General features: G+C 42.0%; 1 protein-coding gene across 1 annotated transcript in view; it reads right to left on the bottom strand.

Annotated features, from left to right (window-relative positions):
- Positions 1–24,213, bottom strand: part of CCDC93 (coiled-coil domain containing 93) — a 96,586-nt gene extending 72,373 nt beyond the window's left edge. The window contains exons 1-6 of the mRNA XM_069460328.1: positions 24,070–24,213; positions 18,983–19,096; positions 17,474–17,568; positions 10,836–10,947; positions 6,193–6,291; positions 5,337–5,393 (exon numbers count right to left, since the gene is read on the bottom strand). Coding sequence (XP_069316429.1) covers positions 5,337–5,393; positions 6,193–6,291; positions 10,836–10,947; positions 17,474–17,568; positions 18,983–19,096; positions 24,070–24,111 — 519 coding nt within the window. The 5' untranslated portion in view covers positions 24,112–24,213. The remainder of the gene's footprint in view (positions 1–5,336; positions 5,394–6,192; positions 6,292–10,835; positions 10,948–17,473; positions 17,569–18,982; positions 19,097–24,069) is intronic.
- Between the last annotated feature and the right edge of the window lie 640 nt (positions 24,214–24,853).

Consider the following 24,853-nt stretch of genomic DNA (forward strand, 5'->3'; position numbering starts at 1 on the left):
GGTCAGGAGTTCAATACCAGCCTGAGCAAGAGTGAGACCCCGTCTCTACTAAAAAAAAAATAGAAAGAAATTACATGGACAACTAAAATATATATATACACAAAAATTAGCCGGGCATGGTGGCGCATGCCTGTAGTCCCAGCTACTCGGGAGGCTGAGGCAGTAGGATCGCTTAAGCCCAGGAGTTTGAGGTTGCTGTGAGCTAGACTGACGCCACGGCACTCACTCTAGCCCGAGCAACAGAGTGAGACTCTGTCTCAAAAAAAAAAAAAAATAGTAAATGAATATATCTTTCGGGGGTTTGGGTATAATTTTGTGGACACCTTTTATTCAAGGTTAAGAAGTAAAAGATCTCACTGCACAGGACAGATACTTCATGCCTATGGTGGGCTGACAGCTCAGAGGAGAATAAAGCTGTGTAACAGCACACTAAGTGAGACTAAAAAGCCCATTACGATTATGATGCAAAAACAGAAGGTGGTAAGCGGAGGCCTGCCCTGGGGTGGCAATAGTGCTGTATCTTAAGTCTTTTGAAAACACCACCCCCCATCGGGTAGGCCTACTACAAAGCCGCTAGCTATTTTGTAAAAAGGAGGTAAGGTAAAAACTAAAAAGTAACACATTTCAAAGAAAGCAGGTACTGGGAATAATCTCTACAAGAAAGAAAAATGAGGCCAAAGCAAAAAGAAAACACCCCAAAGTGATGAGCTTTTAGCTCAGATGATAAAGGTCACAACAACTTTTCTGCCTAGCAATCTGGCAAGAGTTACTAAAAGCCTTAGGCATAGCCTTTGACCCAATTCCACTTCACGGAATGGATCCTAAGTAAATAATTAAAGATAAAAGAAAAAATTTAGCCATGAGGATGTCCTACATAATGGCCAGGAGTAAAAAAAAAGATATAAACTAAACTAATTTTTTTTTCTTTCTCATGTTAATTTTATTGGTTCTCATTTCTGCTTTAAAGAAGGAAAGAAAATCTGGAAAGAATCCTCTCATCTTTGTGTCATGTGCCTTGTTTCCTGGTTCACAGTAACCACAGTATCACGTGGAACCAATGGTTGGTTATATTATAACACTGCTCAGAGATTGTGTATAAAATTTTTTTTTCAAGACTGGGTCTTGCTCTGTCACAAGGCTACAGTGCCGTTGCGTCAGCCCAGCTCACAGCAACCTGAAAGTCCTGGAATCAAGCAATCTTCCTGCCCCAGCCCCCTGAGTACCCAGGACTACAGGCGTGTGCCACCACACCCCGCCAATTTTTCTGTATTTGTAGAGACAGGTGTCTCGCTCTTGCTGAGGCTGGTGTGAAACTCCTCACCTCAGGTGATCCTCCCACCTAGGCCTCCCAGTTCCACACAATGAATAATCTATAGCCACTAAAAACACTATGGAGGCATATTTACTGGCACAGAAAGATAGCCTTGATAGACTGTTGAGCAAAATGAGCAAGTAACAAAACAATAATATAGTATAATGCCATTTTTTTTTGCAATCTCAAATTCTCTTTATTAATATCCATAGGACTGTATTTCCTACTTGGACTATCAGTGGTTAGCCCTTGCTGATGGTATCACAGGTGATTTAGTCTTTGTAGTTTTTCTCCATTTCCTAATTTTTCATTCTTATTACTACAGTATTAGCATAAAAGTAACCTTTTCTAAAACAAAAAATACACTAAAAAAATGGATGAGCTATATAACCAAGGATGAATGCAAACAACTGAGATACTCTTCTAAAGATGGCTAAAGACAAGAATAAGCTAAATATTTAATATCTAAATGTTTAATACTTGTATATTATATCTCAGAAAGAATAAGTAAAAGCCTATTGGTTAAGGCATAATGGTATCATGTTGACAAATGAAAAAAGACAATAGGACAACCTCCACTTGGCATCCATTTGCTGGCCGGGCAAAGGTCTTCAAATGAGAACAGTCCCAGTAAGTGCCCCCATACGGACTGAAGGGGTAGTGGGAGAGCACCCCACTGCCCTGGATGAATTTGAGTCCCTGGGACCCAGACGAGTAACATCCCAGAGTCTTGCAGTAAGTCAGCAACATTACTACAAAATTGGTGCCAGGAATATGTGGGAAATCAGAGACCAGGTGAAGAGTTAGAAAATGGGAGAAGTGCCAACATTTGTTGTGTTAGAGTCAGATGTAAAATCAAAATCTAGCTGCCTCCTCCTAGCTCTGCAGCTACACAGGGAATTTATTAATCTTTCTGAGCTTCAATTTTCTGATTTATAAAATGGAAATAACATAACTCCCTGAGTGTTGATAAGGGGTAAATGAGATAATACTTGTAAAATGCCTATTTAGATGCCAGGCGCACAGCAGGCACTCAATAAATACATGGCAGCTACATATATATTTTATAAAAGGCTGGGTCTAGAAACTAGGCACCTATAGGTTGAGCTTTATTTTATGCCTTAATTTTCCATTCACAATTTAAATTCAGGATTCTAGATTCATCCATGGGGAGCAAGCAAGAAACACTGCCACGGCATCTAAAAGGCAGAGCTGGGAAAAGGCTGAAAGAAGAGAACACCCTCTAGAACCTGAGACTTGCAAAGAGCCACACCACCTGGTCCTCTAGGAAAGACTTCCTTCTCTTCACCAAAATAGGGATTTTTCTCTGGAGAGAATGAAAACAAATAAAAAACTACAAGCTATTTAGTTTTTTATACTGACTCACAAGAATAAGCCAGGGATATATGCATTACAGCCCTGGAGTCTCTTATGAGCTTTTGGGACTCTAGTTTCAAGTCAGCTACGGAAGCACTTGCAGAGTAGTAGAAAGGAGGGATGAAAGTTAATGCAAAGGAGCTCAGCTAAGAAACCTAAGCAGAGCTTCTAGAAGTGAGAAGCATTTTCAGTAGATAAGAAAAGGAGAAAACAAACAAATAAAACCCAAAGGCAACTGTGAGTTATCCATAAAAATTATTTCTCATTCCTGCTGAAATTGTATTGCCAGTTAACTGAGGATTAAGTTTACACATAAAAAGGAAATAAACTAAGCAATGCATGCTATAACCAAAGAAACTCACAAATCTTTTTCCATTTTTCCTTTGATATTATTTTCTAATCAGCTGCAAACAGTATTTTATCTGGAGGCTCATAGAAAGTAGTCACAAGACTGGGTTTGAGTCCTGGTTCCAAATGTGACCTAGGGAAATTTAACTTATCTGTGCTTCAGTTTCTTCATTTGTTGAAAAAAAAAAAAAACACAAACAAAAAAACCAACCAACCAACCAACCAAACCAAACACACACCAAACCAAACCCCACAAAAAACTACTGTTTCATAGGGTTGTTATGAGGACGAGATGAGTTATAGATATAAATACACAACGTTTGGGCACTATGTAAGTTTTTGTCATTTTTATTATTTCCTTAAATTCGATGCTGTCACATTATCAAGCAGAAGTAGATTAAAAACAACAACAACAACAACAACAACTCCACTACAAGTGAGAAGAAGAAAGAATGTGTCTCTAGAGGCCTTAACTATTCCATAGGAATAGAAATGCCAGGCCCAGTTTCATTGCTAGGATGATTGACAGCTATGGTGGCCTTTTATTCTGGGATATACAGCCAAAAACTGTATCATTTTCTCTCTCTATCCCAGGTTCAGAGTGAGATTTATATATGAAGATATTTGAGAAAGCATTAAAATTTTTTAACTTGTACTTATTATTTGTGAATAGGTAATAGCATAAAATTCAAATAGTACAGAGCTTACAGGGAAGAGAAAATTTCCTTTCCTTCCTCTCCTGCTGCTGGCCCCCCAGTTCATCAGACGTTATGCTGTAAACCTGGTTTTCATCTTTCCAGAAATGAAGTATTATTTAACATAGGGGAAAGCAATGGCATATCCAACCAATTGATTATTGCCACGAGAAATGTTCTTAGGAGGAATCTTGAATAGCATACAAAAGACCCTATATTGGTAAGTGAAAAAAAAAAAATGAAATTATCTTTAAAGTATGGTTCTAGTTCTGTTTAAAAATATACATTAAAAACATGGAAGAAATGTGTGGCTGCTTCTCTGTTGTAAGATTAAGGTTGATTTTCTTCCCTTGCAACTATCAATCTTTTTAAAAACTTTAAGGGTGTTCTAAACTAAACACCCAGATCATAACAAGGAAAGAAATTACTCTGATGTCATATCATTTCTTCTAATTATTATTAATACTGCTGCCAAATCTGAAAACAATAGCTGGCTTCAGAGTGTCACCATCTCAAAGGTTTTCCACCCCTCCCATTTCCAAAGTGGAAGTGCAGAAAAGATATGAATCACAATTATAAAGTGGCAAAGGCTCATTTTACATAAGCACTTCATATCTTTAATCATCAAACGATCGTTCTTTTCAGAGTAATCACCTTGAGAGACCACACATTTATTTTTATTATAAGATAATCCAGTTCAAGAATTCTTTTTCTGGAAAGACTCCATAGTCAGCTCACAAAGTCACACAAGCCAGACAACTTCAATCTTTACAATTACATGAGGTATGTAACCCAAGTCATTTGTAAAAAAAGTGCACCTGATATTTAAGCTGCGTGGCGTATTAATATATAATACAACATTAATATAAAAACCAACTAGATATATATGAGTGGCTGACTCTCACAAACAAGGTTGAGTAAAATATTTAGTGTATGATTCAGATAAACTAAAAAGTATGCAAAATAATACTATACATTATTTTCAGAAAAAAGAGAATGTACACACAGGCAATATACACACAAGGCTTCATTCTCGTCAGCTCAAGTATTATAGGTGGTGGAGGATGCTGCTGACAAGACCCTGCTGGCCCTGACCTGGAGTGTTCTGTAAAGGATCAAAGCTCTCCACTGCCCTTCATGCTGGTGAAGTAGGTACATGCGTGCAGACTCCCAGTGATTAAAATGCACTGTATGTGGTGACAAAGGCCATCCCAGAATTTCCCACACAAAGCTCAGAAGCTATTCTGCCTCTCCAAAGCCATCACAACCTCAATTTACTATCTCCAGTTCATCACCTGCTCTTTGGAGCTATTTGAAGTTTATACCTGCCATTGGGATAAATGAGGAAGGGCTCTGCCTTTGGCTATTTCTCCCTTAAAACTGGAAGCGAGAACACAGGGGAGTGGCTGTGCCAAGTTCTACCTGTTACTGCTGGCATCTCGGTCCTGAGCAGTGACCCAGGCAGGGCTTCCCTCACATACCCATTGCTCCTGGGCAATCCCAACAGATGGAAACTTCAGGAAGTAACACTTCTGTGATTTAAATCAAAGGGCTATTTGAAGGCTATGTAGTGCTCTGACAGGAGAACACAGCAAGGAACTTACTGAGAGGTCAGTAACAGTCTTGATGGCCTTTTCTTTTCTCTTTATGAAGTCATCATCCTACAAGACAAAACAGAAATTAAACAAATCCCGTGTGAAGATTAAAACTCAACTGGACTGCTCAGAAATCTATATTATAAATTGACTTCTAATTACTACTTTGCCTGACAAGTCTCAATTTTCTAATAAATTGATATATTCTCCATGGGAAAAAGCTAGGACCTCTGTAGTTGGCTCCAACATAGATACCTACAGCCAGTAAGAAAAAGGAGGGACGTAAAGTATAGTGCTCAAGACAAGTGTTCTTATTTCAAATTTTTGTAAGCGCTGAAATCTCAGGTAAGCTACCTAACCTCTAAGCTTCAGTTTCTCCATCTGTTAAACAAAGAAAACAACATCTGTCTCAGGGGGCTGTTGTGAGGATTAAAGAATAGAAGCCATATGATGTGCTAGGACTGGCATGTAGTAAATATTCAATAATTAGGAGCTTTTATTATAGTTGTAATTGTTATTAAATTGTTAGTATAGGGATGTCCTAGGTGAGTGGTCTCTCAAAAAGCTTTATAAAAAATATACTGTAAATATTCTTGTAAATTAAGAAAAACTCTAGATCAAATATCAAAATTGAGAGAAAATGACAAAATTGTAGGGCTTTACACTCAGCAGCCATTTAAAGGGGCAGTTCTAATGAACCAGGAGGCCTAGTTTCAACATCAGGGCAAGACCAAGTAGGGCCAGAGATGCTGAGTAGGGAAGTGGGAGTACAGGGGAGCCTGAGCTGAGCTGCTCCTTCCTGCAGAGTCTCTAAGTGTGTACTCAGGTTCTCAGTTGGACAAGAAAAGCAAAGCACAATACTGACCTCAGGGAGACTGTAGGTTTTCTGGAACTGGGATATAGAGTAGGAACGGATGTAGTCACCCATTTCTTCTTTTGTTTCTATAGCTCGTTTCACCAGCCACTGGGAAAGAAAGTGAAAAAACCTGAGTTGATACGAACAAAATTCCACTGTGGTGAAGGCCAACCCAGACATGGCACAACTTGTGAACCCAAATCAGCACAGTTGAACAGAGTGGGTGATAAGAAACTACCAACGCATGTTGTCCTACAGGAAAAGCAATCAGCCAGGTATCTGAGATGCTAAGATCCAGTGGGACCTAGTGCTGAGTAGCAGTGCAGAGCGGTAAAGCCTTACTTCATATCCTCAGGCCTCAGTTTTCCTCTTTTGTAAATGCAAGAATATCAGTTCTTTTTACCTCATAGAGCTAAAGTGGGAGCAAATGCAGTCACAAGTACTAGAGTGCTCTGTAGATACCTGAAGACCAAAACAAATATAGCTGTCCCCCCAACCTCCTGGTCCCAGGAGCAGATCTTAGTGTAAATCTCTTTCCTGAGTTGCTTCTATCGCAGACCAGGGAAAGAACCACAAAGAATACTAGTGCAACTCCTCATTTCATGGATGAAAAAAAGCCCGAAATATTCAGATTTGAGAATAATGCGTACTGAGTACATAGCTGAAGGCATTGGGTTAGCTTGATACTAACAACCTTGCCTCTCTCTTAATCCTCAAACATTATAAGGTACATAGTACTGGCTGAGTCCTATAGAACCTGAAGGGCAGAGAGACCACGTAATTTGCTCATTGATCTGTAGCTAGCAAGCTGCAAAGCTAGGAGTCACAGCTTGGAGGCTCTTCCACTTCAGAAGACTGGACGAATGGGCTTCATTAAATGTTTCCCAGCTCTATTGGGCTCATACCCAGAAGAAGCTGCTCTTCATTTCTCTTAACTTAAAACTCCAGTTAATTAAAACACCTACCCCACTACCCCCCAGCCCTCCCAATCCCTGCCCAAAAAAACCTGTAGAAGATCCAGCCACTCTGGAATAAGAGTGTAAAGCATAAAAAGAACCTTTGCTTCTCCTCCCCTGCTCTTCATTCATTCTCTCTATCACTGAAGATCATGGAGGAGGATGCCATTACCTCTCCAGAGAGAGCTGCTACATCTCAAAAGCAGTTTTGGTACAGTAGCTATGTTTCACCAAGAGCATAGCACACTTGGTGAGGTTTAGCTACCTAGGAAAGTAGACACATGGCACATAACATGGTGCTGAACGGTGCTCTCATAGGGATGAACAGAGATGCTTGTTCACAAAGGGCAGCCAGCTCGAGTACAGTGCATGTTTAGGAAGTAGCTGCCCAGGACAGGGATGGCTGTAAATAACTATATGAGGAATATTTCTTTGTTGTTAGTATCTTCCATTTAGTTCTACCATTCCACCCTACCTCCAAACAATGACCTCAGGCACTGACTAAAATTCAGAAGTAGGGGCAGAATATCAGACAGCATTCAGAACTAGTATAGCCCCTCATCCACACTCCCATCCCAATGTGACAGCTCAGGACAACTAACGGCCAATTAAGGCAGTTGAAATACTGCTCAAATCAACGTAGCTCTGCTTTCTTCTGAATCAGGAGATTCAGTTTCTGGACTTCCATATCTGTTTCCTTTTCAGATCTACTTCCATTAATTCTAGATCTGCCCTGAATTACTACCTGGCTGGATCCTGGAGAGTGCGATCAGGTAAGAGAATGCCTGTTTAGTTATAGGATTCCCTTAGAGAACTGGCAGCTCTGTTTTGGAGTTCCCAGCATGACGGGCTATGGAGGGAACCTCTCGGACAGCCAAGCTCTGCCACAGAGTGCCCCTAACACTCAAGAAAAATATCCACCTTCACAGGGTTCAGATGTCTGACATGGAAAAAAAGATATAACTTAGAACCACAAGTGGCTGGAAGTTAGATCTGTTTTCTTCTTGGCTGGCATGCAGAGAGTGTTACTATAGCTTTGCTATAATGGTGTGAACATGGGTGGTGAGCCTAGACTCATGCAAGACAACTATTTAGACTCATGCAAGACAACTAGGTCAATGGTTCTGTTCCCAACTGCTGGTCCATAATTATTCTTTCACTGGTCCCCAGAAAAACAGGAAAAAACTACAAGCACATGGTGAGCTTTTTATAATGCTACGTGTATTTAATTCGAAAGATTGTGCTTTTTTCTGAGACTGGGAATTAAAAGGCCATTCTTTTAGAAAAGGATAGAGAAAGAAAGACAGTAGCTGGTTTTAAAAAATGTCTTTGCCTGGCCAACTACAGGTGGCAACCCTGGATCAACCTCCATTTTTTCTTACAAATTTTATAGGTCCATGAAATTAAGAAATCTGGTAACCATTTGCCTAGGCTCTCCCATCCAGAAGGCTTCCAGAGAGGAACCCCTCTGACATTCCACTCACAATGGGGAACATTCACAGACCCTCAAAATGCCCAAATTGACCATAGAAGACCACTTCCAATTGATCATCATCTCATATCTGGACTAGATTTTTTGCCCTCGAAGTTCTAACATAGGGTTAAATACGGTCTAATGTCTAGAGATCTAAGTTTTGGGGGGAAGGTAACAACTTCACAGTATGATGGTGGTGGAGGTTTCAGTAATAATCAACCCAGGGCCCAAATTTTCCATTTCCACAAAAGAATCAAGTAGCATCCCTCTGCATCAGAGAGACACAAAGTCCAACAAACATGCAAATCAAATCTAAGTTAAAGTCTTGGCTTTAAATTTACAAATTTCATTTTAAAAATTTACAAATTTCATGGCATTCAATTTGCAGTCTAGTGCAGGAGAATATTCAACATGTAACAATAACAGACACAACTATGTAACACTTATAAAGCACTTACTAAAATGTGCCAGTCTTTCATCTAAGTGCTTTAGACATATTAACTTAATTCTCATCCTGTCAGGTAGGTGCTATTATTATTTCTATTTAACAGATAAGAAGTTAGGTCATTTGCCCAAGGTCACACAGATAGAAAGTGGCAGAGCTGAGATGTGAACCCAGGAGGTCTCCAGAGTCTGTGCTCTTAACTCCTACACTACATGCACAATCTTAACACAGAACTAGAAGACTTTTCTAGCAAGGGATGTGCAGCTTCCTTCTCAGTGGATGCATGAAGGGTGGAGTGGAAAACCACAGGCTTAGAGACAAGAGAGTTTAGACTGGAACCTTTTTTTGTCCACTCACTAGTTCTCTGCCCTTAAGCAAATCAATTACCCTCTCTGAGTCTCATTTTCCTTAAATGTAAGGAAATTACATTTCTCACTTTCCTCAAATGTAAGAGATGATAACAGATGCTTCAAAGAACTCTAACAGGATCAGACACAAAGTACTTTTCACAAAGCAAGCAACACACCTCATTCCCTTTGCTCCTCCTCTCTTTGAGGTGCCTAAAAGGGGAAGCCCACACACAAGAACTGCACAGAATGCAGTTGTTGCTCAGTATCCATGGGGAATTGGTGCCAAAACCCCCCAGGATATCAAAATCCATGACGAAAAATGGTATAGTATTTGCATATAAACTACACAATCCTCTTGTATATTTTAAATCCTCTCTAGATTGCTTATAATACCTAATACAATGTAAGTGCTATATAAATAGTTGTTACACTGTACTTTTTAATTTGTATTATTTTTTATTATTTATTGTTATCTTTTATCGTGTTTTCTCTTCCTGAACACATTCAGCCCATAGTTTGGTTGAACGAGTGGATGTGGAACTTTGGATATGAACAGTCAACTGTTTGTAGGCTGTACACACAAACCACTTAATCACAGAGCCTTAGGAAAAAGCCGAAGGCAGACAGAAGCCTCCCCTTAGTCATTTAGTCATCAAATAAGGACCAAATACCTGCAAATTGCAAGGCATTCTGGTAGTTGCTAGAGACAAAACAGTGAGCAAGACAGCCATGTAGCCTGCCTGTCCTCATGCAGCTTACAGGCTGATGGGAGAGGCAGATAAATAATCACACACACGAATATACAAACATACATTGATTACAAACTGTAGTAAGGAAGATTCCTGTGAAGGAAGGGAATGTGGCCATATGGGTGCATACAGGAATGGAACCTATTGTAGATTAGGGGATGAGGGAAGACTTTCTTGAAGAGGTTTGATGGAACTGAGATCTGAAGGATGAATATGAATTAAGCACGTAAGGAGAGAATGGAAAAGTATGACAGCCCAAGGAACCAGCAATGCAAAGGCCCTGTGACAGCAGGAAGCATAATAAGTATGGGGAGATACGAAAGAAAGTCAGATGGGCTAGAACAAAAAGAACAAAAAAAAGCAAGGAATGAGATCAAGCGGGATAGGTCAGATGGGACCAGAGCGTACAGGGCTGCAGAGTTCTATCTTTACCCAACGGGCAACGAAAAGCCACTGATGAGAACATTCAAAGATCATAATAGGTGACAGTGTGAAACTGGGCAATACGGAGTACTGGCAATCTTTTGAGGATAATGACAAGAAGCACATCATGTTCTGCTGCACCAAATCTATATCCCACCCACTGAATTCAGGATCCAGGCCAAGATGGACCAAGAGCCAAGCCCGTTACAGGAATTCCGATGTTCAGAGAACAAGAAACCACAAAGAAGCTCTCACCTGAACAACAGGAAATATGTGGATAAAATCCATCCCCTGGATCTGGTGGGGCTCCAGCTGGTGTGGGCATTTCATTCTTGGCAGGACTGAGACAATTTTTTCGGATAGAGCTCTGTTCAGAAAAAGAGCAAGCAAGGAGTAAGACACATTGAGTGGTCCTATCGTACCTCTAACGTCTGGTCAGCATCCCAGAAGAATCTGGGGCTTCTTAATACCAGGCCAGTGACAGACCATGACCAAGATTCTCCTGGATGACTACAAATGAGAAAAATAAGCACAATTTAGATGTGTGCATATATGGCCAAAGAACTGCCTTCATCCTTTATTCTAAGATGTTCCTCTCACTTTTTTGATAGTAAGATATTTTGTTTCTTTATGAAATAGTGATGTCAGAGACGGTAGTTATTATTTTTTAACATCCTTAGTAAAATAAAAAGTTTCAGTGCCCCATATTCTTTTACATTTCATTTTACTGATCTACTTTTCTAAAAGTTTGGGAACTACTAGATTATACATTAAAAAAAAAAAATCATTCTAAATATTATTCAGGCAACAAATAATTACCAGTGCAAGGTGCTCAGAATATTAAGATAAAACATAAGGCCTCATTTTGAAAATAAATTTGGAGTTCTCTACTCTGGTACAAAAGTATCTTTTAAATAAATAGTGTCTCTTAATTTTTTTGATACTGTAAAATCAATCCTACACCTGTAATCCCAGCTACTCAGGAAGTTGAGGCAGACAGTGGGATCACTTGAGCCCAGGAGTTCAAAACGTGCCTAGGCAACAGAGTGAGACCTCATGTCCAAAAAAAAGAAAAAGAAAAAGAAAAAATTAATCCTATCTTTAGGGAAACTGTGTATCCCTAGCCTTATTTCCAGAGATAGTAGATACGTTCTGCTTCTCATGAGGGGTGCTCTGACCTACCTCTAACACCATGCCTCAATCTTCCTCCTATGGAATGCATGGGATTGGGAGAGGAGGAACTGGGCTCCCTGAGGTTCCAGAGTGTTCTTCTACCTAGGTGAGGAGGTAAGCATCCTCTTCTTGCTGGAGAGGTTCTCAGCTTAGCCTGGGTAGGACAGTTTTATGACAGGAGTGACAGAGGGATTTGGGTGCAAGTTTGTTTTATCATGGCTTGAAGCTGCCTTCTTTAATCAGCTGGTATTTGATCTCTAACTGTGTGATTCTTGTTTCTTATACTATCTTAATTGGATCGGATTCAAGAAGAGAGAAAGAGGTTATTTAGTAGGTCTGATAAACCCCGAAGTACATCACTTGGGAACCTTGAAAAACAATCACCAGGCATGGCCTTTTGGCCATATGGAGAAAGGGGAGCTTCTGGCTCAGCCTACATGGATAGTTTAGGTTATATCCCCACTCAAGAACACTTTTTCAAAAAACTTAGCCAGTCACAGCAGCTACTGTGGCCTTGCCTACAAGTGCAGGACTATTTTTTAAACAGACATAGGCCCTGGTGAACAAGGGGTCAGTTATCTTACTAGATGCTTCAAATTTAACAAGGTTTGGATGTACCAAAAGTGTTCCTTGTTTGTTCAGAGAAATCTTGTCCACCTTTATCTCTCTGCTGCAGTTCAATAAACCTTCTACGTAGCTTCAAGACCAACATCTAACTCAGGCCTCGGTGAGAGTTATTATCATGTTACCCATGTTCCCCTAAGCAGTTTTTACCTCCTCAGTCTTAGTTGGAACTAGGTGACCTAGGAGCAAAAGCTAAACAGCCCCCCAGCAAACAGTCCCCAGAGAACATACTAAGAAACAGTATCTGGTATCTAGAAAACAGCTTCACAAGGTGGGACGAGGATTAAAACCTGCTGAGGACAACAGTCACACCCCACTGATCATGAGATCAAATGTCAAGTCCAATATGTTAAGAGAAAAAATGTGGGGAAGGGAAGATTGATACCCCACTGCACACATTCGGTGAAGAAAGGGAACATCCATCTCCCAGGACGGAAGCACAGGGAAGAACATTCTCTGCTCCTTCCTCCTCACCCTTCCTCCCCAGCAGAAGTTGGGGTGAAGAGTTATTTATCCAAAAGTCTTGAGAGAAGGAAATTGTCATGTGGCTCTTAGCTGCTCTTGGGGCCCCTCCTTTCTGAGCAGCCTGTCTTTGGGACCCATGTGTCTGTTCTGCCACGTGTGACCTGCCCTGGTGGAGAAGCCTGTGATTGTCCAGGTCTTCTTGGGACTTGAATGGGATGGTCTGGTAGGGAAGTACTAACAAACCCATTTGGCAACATATCTACGGCTCTTTCTATGGTAAGCTTTATTTTTTATTTTTAATCTCTATCAGACTCCCAAGCCTTGTTTATTACTTTCATTGAAATTTGTAAACATTTGTAAATGTTTAAGTGACTCTGCTGCCCAAACTCTAGCCTTAGCAAATGAAGAGTATCAACCCTAGTTTTGTGGCCTTGCTCAACACAGTTCTTAACTATCTGTATGTGGGGGCATGTGTTCAATACAGCCTTTCCTTGCTCAACACAGGTCTCAACTGTCTACACATGGGGGCACATGATCACTACAGCCTTTCCTCTTAGTTACATTTTGGTTCAGTAGGAGGAGAGCTCCCTCTTGTGGCTACAGGTCTACCGGTTTGCATAGGGTTACCGATTGCCTAGAACCATTCAGCAGCTTGAAAACAAGAGGCCAAGACCTCCAACACCATCCAGTCTAACCTCCTGTCTTTAAACAAGGTTCTCCCTGGCCACTCCTCAGAGCCAGCCTTTTCACCCAATTCATAAAGTCCCCGAGGGAAGGACATTTTGGGTCATCTCAGGCTTTACAAACCTCTTAAACCCACCTCCCAGAAATTACCGCCAAGTCAGTCTGGACAGTCTCAGCAGTGCGCAGAAGCAACTGAAGGTACTGACACTGCTGGGAGGTGGGGACGTGGGAGGAAACACAGGCGGGCTGGGACAAGGGAAGAAAGTCAGAAAGACTTTCAGAAATCTACTAGTCTTCATTCAGTTTCTCCCTGGAGCTCAGGGTGGATCCTTCAGATCTTCTAAAAATTAGAGACAGTGACAATCGCAGAGGTCATCACGCAGGTTTCTAAGCCTAAGATTTTATAACATGCCCAGTTGTGATCAGTTTGACTCCTTTAGTTTTCAGTTTTCTTTGGTTTTGTTTTGTTTTTTTTTTTTTTTTTTTTTTGAGACAAGGTCTCACGTTATCACCTGGGCTGGAGTGCAATGGAGTCATCATAGCTCACTGTAACCTCAAACTCCTGGGCTCAAACAATCCTCCTGCCTCAGCCTCCCGAGTAGCTGGGACTATAGGCACGTGTCACCACACCCGGGTCATTTTTCTATTAATATTTTTTGTAGAGACAGGGTCTTGCTCTTGCTCAGGCCGGTCTCAAATTCCTGGTCTCAGGGATCCTCCAGCCTTGGCCTCCCACAGTACTAGGACTACAGTCATGAGCCACCACGCCGGGCCCTCCTTTAGATTTTAAGAGTGCTCAGTACAGTTTTCTCCTCCACTGCAAATAGTTTCAAAGAGAGTAAATCAAACCCAGGTCTAAATTCCAGCTCCATCACCAACTCTGGGACTTTTGGCAAGTTACTCAGTCCCCCTGGTCCAATATGCCTATCATAAAACTTAGGTATAATCTCTGTCCTGTCTATTCAAAAGTAGTTGTGAAGGTAAAATAATAAAATGCACATGCAAGTGCTTGGAACACAGTTGCCTAGTAAATGTCTGTTGCTGAAATGAACTTAGTTATATCTCTAAAATCTCATTTATGAGCCTCTGAGCATAGGATCCTTTGGTAACGGGGCTTTAGAACCAGCTGGGGGTAGAGATAGAAGCTTATGGAACCCGTAGGAAAGCAGGATGGAGGAGGAGAAAAAGGCCCCAACCGGGTGCATACAGAAGAGAGCCTGAGAGATAATCATGCCCTCAATAGGCAAGTGTGCTCCTCAGAGGTACTGCCTGGCCCATCCATTACATGGACTGGGATATACTGAGAAACTGCAAACATAAGGTAGTTTTAATCTAAATCACACCTAACCAGAAACTTTGGGGAGGAATCCCAAACACAGAACACATTCCAAAACCAAACAGAAAAGATTTTTGGATAATTCAGTGCCCTTTGGCTTTGACATTTTTCCTGCAGAAAATACAGAACCAGCTCCCTGGTGCAATACTGAGTCTAGGGGTCCTTAGCCATGTAAACCCCTGTTCCCAGCTTTGCCCACAATTACAGTTCATCACCCTGCACTAAAGAGACACACATCAAGCACTTACCAGAGAATATAATACACCCTCAATCCCTTATCCAAACCCTTTGGGGACCAGATGTGTTTCGGAATTCTAAATTTTTAGATGATAGTATTTTAGTATATCTAAGGGGCATAAACTATGCATTATGTAAAACTCCAGGGAAATCTAGAATAGTACCCTATAACCAAAGAATTAATACTTCTTCATTAAAACTTTAATTGCCTTAAGTCAGTTCGGGTCATGTTTTGCTTCCAAATAACTTTTGTGTCCCCGCCCCGCCCCCACAGTCTCACTCCGTCACCCCGAGTAGAATGCAGTGATGTCGTCATAGCTCACTGCAACCTCCAACTCCTGAGCCCAAGCTTCCTCCTGCCTCAGCCTCCTGAGTAGCTGGGACTACAGGCCCGCATCATAATGCCCAGCTAATTTTTCTATTTTTAGTAGAGATCAGGTCTTGCTATTGCTCAGGCTGGTCTCGAACTCCTGAGCTCAAGCAATCCTCCTGCTTCGGCCTCTCAGAGTGCTAGGATTACAGGTGGGAGCCACCACGCCTGGCTCCAAAAAACTTTTGCATATAAACTTTAAAAGAAAAAAACCAATTTTCAGAGTTTCTTTAGATTTCAGAAATACAGATGAGAGATTGAGAATACATATGAAAAAAATATGTTCCAATAGCTATTAAAAGTACAGTGGTTCTTAATATTAAGATGGTCAAAGAAAAAAATAAAATTAGAAAAAGGATAGTGGGATACTATCACCAATAGGAGTGTGTCATATCCCCCAAGGATAACAAGATGAAAACGGGGGCTACAAACCACTGTGAAACTCAAAAGGAATTTACCAAGGAGGCACATGTAGAATCCAAGAAATATAAAACTAGTCCAGAAAGAATGTAATGAAAAGAAATCCCAGCACATCACGGGTGCCACAGGTATAGGAAGCAATCAGCTCAAAATTGGAATAGAAAGTCAGTGGCGTCAAAGAGGAGTAGCCTCAAGAAGGCAGTGAAATCATGCCAGTAAACAGTCTGATTAAGAGGCTGGCTGATCTTGCATGTTCTCATTTATAACTGGGAGCTAAACTGTGGCTACAGAAGGGCCCAAAATGGTATAATGGACACATTTGACTCACAATGGGGGAGGGTCGGAGGGGATGAGGTATGAAAAATTACCAATGGGGTGCAATGTACACTACTTGGATGATGGGTATATCAAAAGCCCAAACTCCACCACTATACAATATACATATGTAACGGAATTCAATTTGTACCCACTAAACCTATTAAAAAAAATCTAGCTGATATGAGCTACAGGTAAAGGCATATGCTTCTTTTGTCAACAACAACAAAAAAAGGCAATTAGAAACTCAAAGGAAAAAAAGCTATATAAATACGAAGCAAATTAAACTGTGCCTGAATTTATGTAACCAAAGCATTTATACCCCCGTAATATTCTGAAATAAAGAAAAAAATTAAAAAAATTAAAAAGTGCCTGATTCTTAGTAACTCATAGACATCACCTCCACTTGGCTGCCAGCAAGCTTAGGGGAAATCTTTGACCCACCCAAGGAAAACAAAGCATCTGTGGCCCATCACTCATTTGGTAGCCTTTTCCCCAACTCTGCCTTCTGTCCCCACTTTTTCTTTTTCCTTTGCTTCACTTTTCTACCATTACGGTTTCATATGCATATTTATAAGCCATCTTTAATCTCTTTAATCCTTTTGGAAGTGTTTTTTTCTTGGGGAAGTGTAATACTTCAGAAAAATGAATAAATAGAGTAAGTCACAGAATTACACATGTCTGAGTTCAAGAAATCTCTCTTCATACAGATAAGGGAACTGAGGCCCAAAGGAGTGGCTTGCCCAAGGTCACACAGTGGCCCAGTGACAGTGCTGGGAGCAGAACCTGGTATCTCAAATGGTCTAATGAAATGGCCAAGTCCCTGGTGAGCTATGAAAGACTGGGCAGGGCACCCTCAGGTGAAATCTCTAGCAAGGAGCCCATACTGCCTTCTCTCAATGGCAGACAAAGTGAGGCTGCGCCTTACACAGAGGCAAAGGGCAAGGAAAGATTCTCCTTTCCTTCTCCTAGTCAACTTCCACCCAAATTAGCTGCCTTTGGAAAGAGATAAATGAAGCAGTCACCAAAAACTTTGATCAAGAAAAAGTATTAGAAATAACCGGAACATTAAATGACTCATATACTAGCTGTGTGACCTTGGCTTTTTTCAGTCTCAGTTTCATCTATAAAACAGGGATAATACCTGTAGTAATAAAAATTAAAATATATAAAGCATCCAGCACAGATTCTGGCACATAGCAGACATTCAAAAGGTAGTTTCCTTCTCCCCACCTTTAGGTTCTTCCATGGAAAAACCTAATAACTTACATTTTTTGACCTATTGTAGAGTTTTCCTGAAAAAGCAAATCAACATCTACGTCAAAGTTGCAAGTGGTGATGCACCAAGTCATTCCTCCCACTACCTGCAAGACACAAAAAACATACTTGTTTCCTCTTTCTAGTTTGGAGAGAGGGGAAGAAGTGGAAGGTAGGTAAATTATAAATAGCTCTTACAGACTCAGTAAACATACAAAATTATGTATCTTGAGAGAGAGAGAGAGAAATAGTCTTCCTTACCCCATCAACTACGATTCATCTAAAATAGCATTGTTGAAAACTTTCTACAGTGCAGGAAACATTCTGCATCTGCACTGGCCAATACGGTAGCTACTGGCCGCACATGAATGCTGAGCACTTGAAATGTGGCTAGTATGACTGAGAAGCTGACTTTTGTCATTAAATGAACATAGTACACATAGATCCTCTTTACAGTGAAGGAGACAGACATTATGTGTTTTATAGATCAGAAATGTAGGCAGCAAGGCTGACATTGTTCCCATATATCTTATTTTTCTCATCTACCTAATTGAGAATCCCTACTCTACTTTTCCCATAGGATTTATCTGAGATGCAAATGAGATTAAAGCTAAAAACCCACTTTGAAACAAAATCCTTTTCAGACACAGCTTGGTATTAGAAAAAATAACAGTGAATCTCATCTACGGCTATGTTTTAGTTTCTTGTGAGATGCCCAATACAGTACAGATTCCAGGGCCCCAGCCTAGATCTAACTAACCAGAATTTCAATGAGGAGGCCTAAGACATCAGTATTAGAAAAACAACCCAGGGTGATTCTGTTATGCCCAGCCAGGACTGTGACCCCTGCAGCACTAGCACAGTCTTCCAGCAGAAAGTTTTTGTGGCCTACCCCGTCTGATTTGGACACTTCCTTTCTATGCACAGTACAATGTAGCACTTGCTGCATCAGGCTACTTATTCTATGCATGTTGGTTACTTGTCTGTTGTCCCTACTCTACAGAAGGTGGGCTCTTTGAGCACAGTGCCTTTGTTTTAACCTCTGTACCCTCAACCCCTATTACCATGCCTCGGGCATAACAATTGTTTAAAGTTCTGCTGAATTAAGACTTATCCCATAGTGATTTCTCCTTCCTCCTAAATCAGAGCACTTAACCACATCTGGCAACTGTCTGTTTGCACACTGACTTGGGATGGCCCATTATGCACTGAGAATATTTTATCTGGTATAAGCTTTACAATCTCCATCTAAACTGTAAATTCCTTGAAGGGAGGAACTATCTATTTTGCCTCTTTCTACTTCCTAAAGCTTTGTGCACAGATAAAAAATTCAAGACATATTTACTGATATATCATTACTTTCTTTGAAAAGAAAATTTGAACACTTCCATAATGAATCTGAATTAGAAAGAAATGGAAACATAAACATGTAATCTCTTCCTCCTTTCTTTGCCATGATTAACCATGTCATTCTGGAAAAAAAAAAAAAATAGTCTAATGGTTAGAAACATTTCCTCTTACCTTGTCAAAAGGTGACAAGCCTTTAATTCTTGCCCTGAAATACCCAGCTGCAACCAAGAGTTCCAGAATTTCAGTCAACTTGACATTTTGTTCTTCATCTTCTCTTGTTTCCACCTTAAAAAAAGGTAAAAGTTTGGCTGGTAAAAGCTATCCTGAATAAAGGAACACCAGGTATACCCTCTGAAGCCATAATCTCATTGTCAAGGAGCAGGTAACATTGGCTGTATCACTGCACCAGATTCTCTGCAAGAATTCAGCAAGAGTCATACAATAAAAAAAAAGCATGTGGACAGCGTTGCTAGAGTCACAAAGAACAGGTCCCCAGTCCTCAATGAGCTGTTAAGTGTCATAGCTGGGGGGAGAAGACAAGTACCATAGACTACTTAGTTGTGCCGCAGGAATTCAGGGAAAAGGAAGATTAGAGCACAATACCTTCTTTTTCTCTAACACATGGTTTACTTGACAGATTTCATTTTTTTAGATCTTGCCCCATTGCACTGACAGGCTTCTTAACTAGATTATAAGCTCCTTATAGATAAGAACAAGGTTGTTTTTGGTGTTTTTTTTTTTTTTTTTTTTTAAAAACTTTATACTCATCCAGGTCCCAGAAGTTACTCACAAGAGGGGTAAGAAGGGAATTCAAATATGTATCCATCTCTGCACTTGCCTTTCTGATCTCTAAAGCAAATATAAGGAAGGCGTTCAACCCAGATATAGTAAAAGGTGATGACTGCCACACAATAGGATTGCCTTAAAAATTATAAACTCATCTAATATATATAAATTGGTTATTTGATTTAAAATTTTTAATTTATATCCTCCTTTCACCCTAGTTGTTTATCTACTATTTAAGTCCATCTAAATAGTCTAGTGCTTTTGTATCCATTTACTTTCATGAACTATCTTTCCTCTCTCCCATTACTGCAGAAAATCAAAAACCACCTCTTGCCAGGTGCAGTGCTCACACCTGTAATCCCCGCATTTGGGGAGTCTGCGACAGGAGGATCACTTGAAGCCAAGAATTTGAGACCAGCCTGGGTTACACAGCGAGACCCCACCTCTATTTTTATTTAAAAATTAGCTGGGTGTGGTGGCACGTGCCTGTAGTCCCAGATGATATGGAAGCTGAGGCAGGTAGATCACTTGAGCCTAGGAATTCAAGGTTACAGTGAGTTATGATTGTGCCACTACACTCCATCCTGGATTACAGAATGAGATCCTGTCCCTAAATAAATACATACATACATACATACATACCTCTCTATATAAAACACCACCAAGATACTTGGTTCAGGCTGGGCGTGGTGGCTCATGCCTGTAAATCCTAGCACTCTGAGAGGCTGAGGTGGGAGGATCGCCTGAGCTCAGGAGTCTGAGACCGGCCTGACCAAGAGTGAGACACCGTCTCTACTAAAAATAGACAAAATTAGCCCGGCGCAGTGGCACATGCCTGTAGTCCCAGCTACTTGGGAGGCTGAGGCAGGACAATGGCTTGAGCCCAGGAGTTTGAGGTTGCTGTGAGCTAGGCTGAAGCCACGGCACTCTAGCTCGGGCAACAGAGTGAGACTCTGTCTCGCAAAAAAAAAAAAAAAAAAAAAAAAAAAAAAAGATAACTTGGTAAATTCTCTTACTCATCTCTGACTACTCCCTCAACCAAAAATGCCTGTTAAGTTTTCCTTTACTAGGTATCTCAGATTTATCCTCCTTTCCCTTTTATTCATACTTCATTCTAGGACTACTGCAAATGCCTCTCAATCTTTCTTCCCTGATAATTTGTCTTGTTCACTCCTTCCTAAATCACGGCTTTCATATTATCCCTCTTTAGCTTATCTCCCAGCCCTCATCATCAATGCATCATACGCTGTCTATATGATAAACTCCAAATTTCTTGGTTTGGCATTCATATCTTTGGCAGAAAACTATCTTTCCAGCTTACCTATCCTTTTTCTTCCCCCAAAACAACTAAGGCATGACCGTGGGGAACCTAGACAAGCACTGCTTATTCCCATTTCTTCACTCTTCACATCACCCACCTTTTCTTGATATTCTCTACCTATTAAGAAATCACCTTCGAATTCTAGCTCCTATTCAATGGCATCCCTTGCAAATTTAGCCTGAAATGGTCATTCCTCTGCATTTCTATTTTATTTATAGTCTATGGCATTCATACAATTAAGTACTAGCCTCTTATGAGTGACATGTCTGGTGTTATGCACATGCCTATCTTTCCAACTGGACTACTGGCTAGTTCAGAAGGACCTATATATTATACACTTGTGTTTACTCCTCTGCAACAAAATCGCATTAAGCTCAATGGACACACTTGTTAATACAGAATGACCTACTAAACCTTAAATAAAGTATATGACCTAAACCAGTCATGTATTAACAAAATGTTTTCATAGTCATGACCCTGATAATGGAAAGAAGTTTATTTTAAAGTATAAGCGGCCAGAAAAAGGAATATACATTTAAAATATAGTCGAACATATAATTATTAAAGTGACTGATAATCCCCTGCAATGGAGCAGAAGTGGCATGGGGGAGGTGTCAGCCTTGAGCCACTGCTCATTTTACAACCCCTCAATGACCCTGGTCCAGCCTATTGAAGATTCTGAAGATTAGCATTCACCAGTTACTAGTGGAGATATAAAAATTAAAAAGTAATATTAATTATTCACACGTTCTCTCCCTTCTGCAAATGATCCAGAATGGCTGAGAAATATCTATAAGTGAAAAGACTCAGAGAAAAAAGAAGATAAAGAGTAGTTATGGTTTAAGAAGAAAGAACAGAAAAAGAAAATGAGATCATGTAAGTACTTTCCTAAAACTCCTGGGGCGTAAAATAGGAACACTTCATTTGTTCAATCATTTGTCATGAAAACATCACTTATCATGAAAACACTTCCAAGAAGAGAACAATATACCACAGGAGGATCATCTCTGCTTCAACACTTATCTAACAGGCACCCAGTGGCCACCCCATTGCAGATGCATGACCCATGCTTCCCATTCACTCGCCCCCAGAATGGAGAAGTGTACTTTTGCAATAGAATCTGTGAAGTAACTTTTGGCACAAGATACTAAATAGGAACATTTAACTCCAAACTCACTTTGCAGATTAGCACTGAAACAAAATGGAAAAGGGCACTGACTAATACACAGGGAATGAAAGGATATCCTCTCTTGAAGCCATAAAAAGCCCCAGGCCGGTTAATACATCCGATCGTTAACACTAAAATTCTGATAAAGATGAATGACTGTGAGCTCTTAAACCAAGCCCAATAAATTCTCATTTGCCCTGCACTGCAATTCACATAAGCTGGAAGGCAGGGCCAAGTCTAGCTATCTTTCTATCCTTCACATACATACACTAAAGGGTTAAAAAAAATGAATTAACTGGTCTAATGATAGCTAGATAACACAGACTATTCATATTTATATTTACTGGTCTTTGAAATAAATGATAATAATTTGATTACATTCACCCTGACCTCCTAATTGCTAGGAAAGGTCTTAGGCACTTGGATTATAATGACAAATCAGACCTGGCTTCCTAGCAGTCACTGAAAAGTTAAACAAAAGACACACAGGAGCAAGTTGCTTTTTATTTTAGAAAGACCCCCACTGATAGACAGAACTGTGGGACACTGAGTTGGAGGGATTCAAGGCAGAACTTGGGAGACCACGCAGGAGTCTATAGCAAAAAGTTGGGCAAAAACTTCATGAGAGCTTCGAACAAGGCAGTAATAAGGAAAATTTCAAATATCACAGTACAGATCCCACTCTTCACAATCCTGGGTGCCATCAAAGAAACATGTATATAAGACTTTACCTAATACGGGGGTTCTGACGTTATACTTACTAAGTTTTCTTAAAACAACAAAATGGACTTGCATTTTGGGAGCACTCACTGACAGATAAGTGTCCTTCCATCACTATATCCCCAATTCTGGACACAGAACACAGTGATCCCTCAATTACTGGGTACTTGTGGGATGAAAGAATTGAGGAATTGGGAAGGGCACAAAGAAACAAGACTGGTCACAGGCAGGTAAGTGTGAAGGTATCAGTTATCATGTCAAGGAAACAGTCCCTTTGCCAAAATATCTGTGTCAGAATCTTAGGAGTGGGGTCAAGGTGCAGCATGGATTCCATTTCTCTCCAGAATCTAGTAAACTAGACTAGCTTTTGAGCAAATCAACCGGAAGGGAAGACAGATGCAAACCACCTAGCTAAGTGATATCTGCAGCCAAAAGAAAATGAATGCACTTCCCCTTTATTCCCAGTAAACGTGGAAATCCGGAAACCATTGATTATCCTGTCCCTAGCACCAAGTACTTAATAACACGTCTGGAAAGTCACCCGCTACGTTATGGAGAAGCAGCAGCGTTTCCGCCCAGAGCTCGGTCCCTGGCCACACAGCACCACTGGAGAGCGCGTCCTCACCACGAACACCGCGCGGAGGGCTGACCCAGCCAGACACGACCCCAGTGCGCGCACGGCTCCCAAACTTCCTCCCGTCGGCCAGGACGCGGTAAATGCAGGGAGAATGGCATTCCCTCCCGACCCCAGGACGGGTGAGGCTGGCCACCCAGTTCCCGCGAACCCCGTGTGGCGGCAGCCGGCGCCCCAAGGTCACCGCCCTTTGCACAACCCCAGCCCGGACCGTCCCGGCGCGCGCATCTCGTGACTCCTGCGCGCAGCAGCCTTTGGCCCTCGGGGCTAGCCCCTCGGCGCCGGGAGGTACGGGAGACTGCCCGGGATAGCGGGAGAGGTGGGGACCCGCGACGCCGCAGCTTGTAGGGCTGCGTCAAGGGGAGGTGTCGGACTGAGAAGGCCACCTCTGCCCCAACAGACCCGGGAGCGGCTGAAGTTTGTCCCCACCCCCCCGCTGCCCCTCGCCCACGCAGGGACACCTGCCCTCGCCACCTCCGTGGTCAGGGCCAGGGCTTCCCCGCGATGGCCACACCTGAAGAAGGGGGCGGGGCGCCCCAAACACACCTAGGGCCCCGCTCCGCCCGCCACCCTGCGGGCCCGGCCCTCTCCTCAGGAACCCCGACGTGTCAGGGAAGAAGGGTTCTTACCTCCGGGAGACTCTGGCCCTCCGGCCCCTTAGGAAACCCCATGATCCGACCGGGCTGATGTGCAGGGGCAGCAAAGCCCGCGAAGCGTCCGGAGGAAGCTGTCCCCGCGGCCAAGCTGCTACCGGGGTGGAGTGCAAAGCGGAAACTTCCTCCGCCGCCGCCGCCGCCGCAGCCACAGCCGCCGGCCGGGAGCGCCACGGCCCGGAGGCGCATGCGCGCTGGGGCGGAAGCGTGGCGCGACTGCGCCTGCGCGAGGACTGGCCGGGGAAGAGGCTGGGCGGGCCGCGGCGGAGAGTGCTGGGTCTATAGGCTTCGGGCTAGGGCTCCGAAGTGTTCTCCAAGGCGCTTCATGGACGGGCTTATTCCTGCATCTTGGGGACATTTTGCATTCCTCCTCCTTTGCGTGCCTCTCACGGGCATCGGAATCTCCAAGTGGGCCTGGTCCTGTGCGTGAGGTGGACTTCGGAAGCCCCCTGGCTCCGGGGTCGGGGTCGGAATCTGAGCACAGATGAGCTTCGGGATTCCGAATCCAGGCCCAATTCTAGCACACTTGGTCAAACTGCTCCATATATGGGCCGGGATGGGAACCCAGAGAAGGGAGTCTTCACGCCCACTGCCCTCCTCAGCGTCCTAGCCAGCGGCATCATGTTCCCAGGAAATCTCGCTTGGGGTAATGTCCCCCACCCCACCCCATCCACGGTTTCTGGATCTTTCTGGAGGAAGGACATCTCCGAGAATGCGGACTCCTGTACTCATGTCATTTGAGCTGCCACAACACTTACAT

This window comes from Eulemur rufifrons, chromosome 1 (assembly GCF_041146395.1).
Source record: "Eulemur rufifrons isolate Redbay chromosome 1, OSU_ERuf_1, whole genome shotgun sequence".
Classification (NCBI taxonomy): Eukaryota; Metazoa; Chordata; class Mammalia; order Primates; family Lemuridae; genus Eulemur; species Eulemur rufifrons.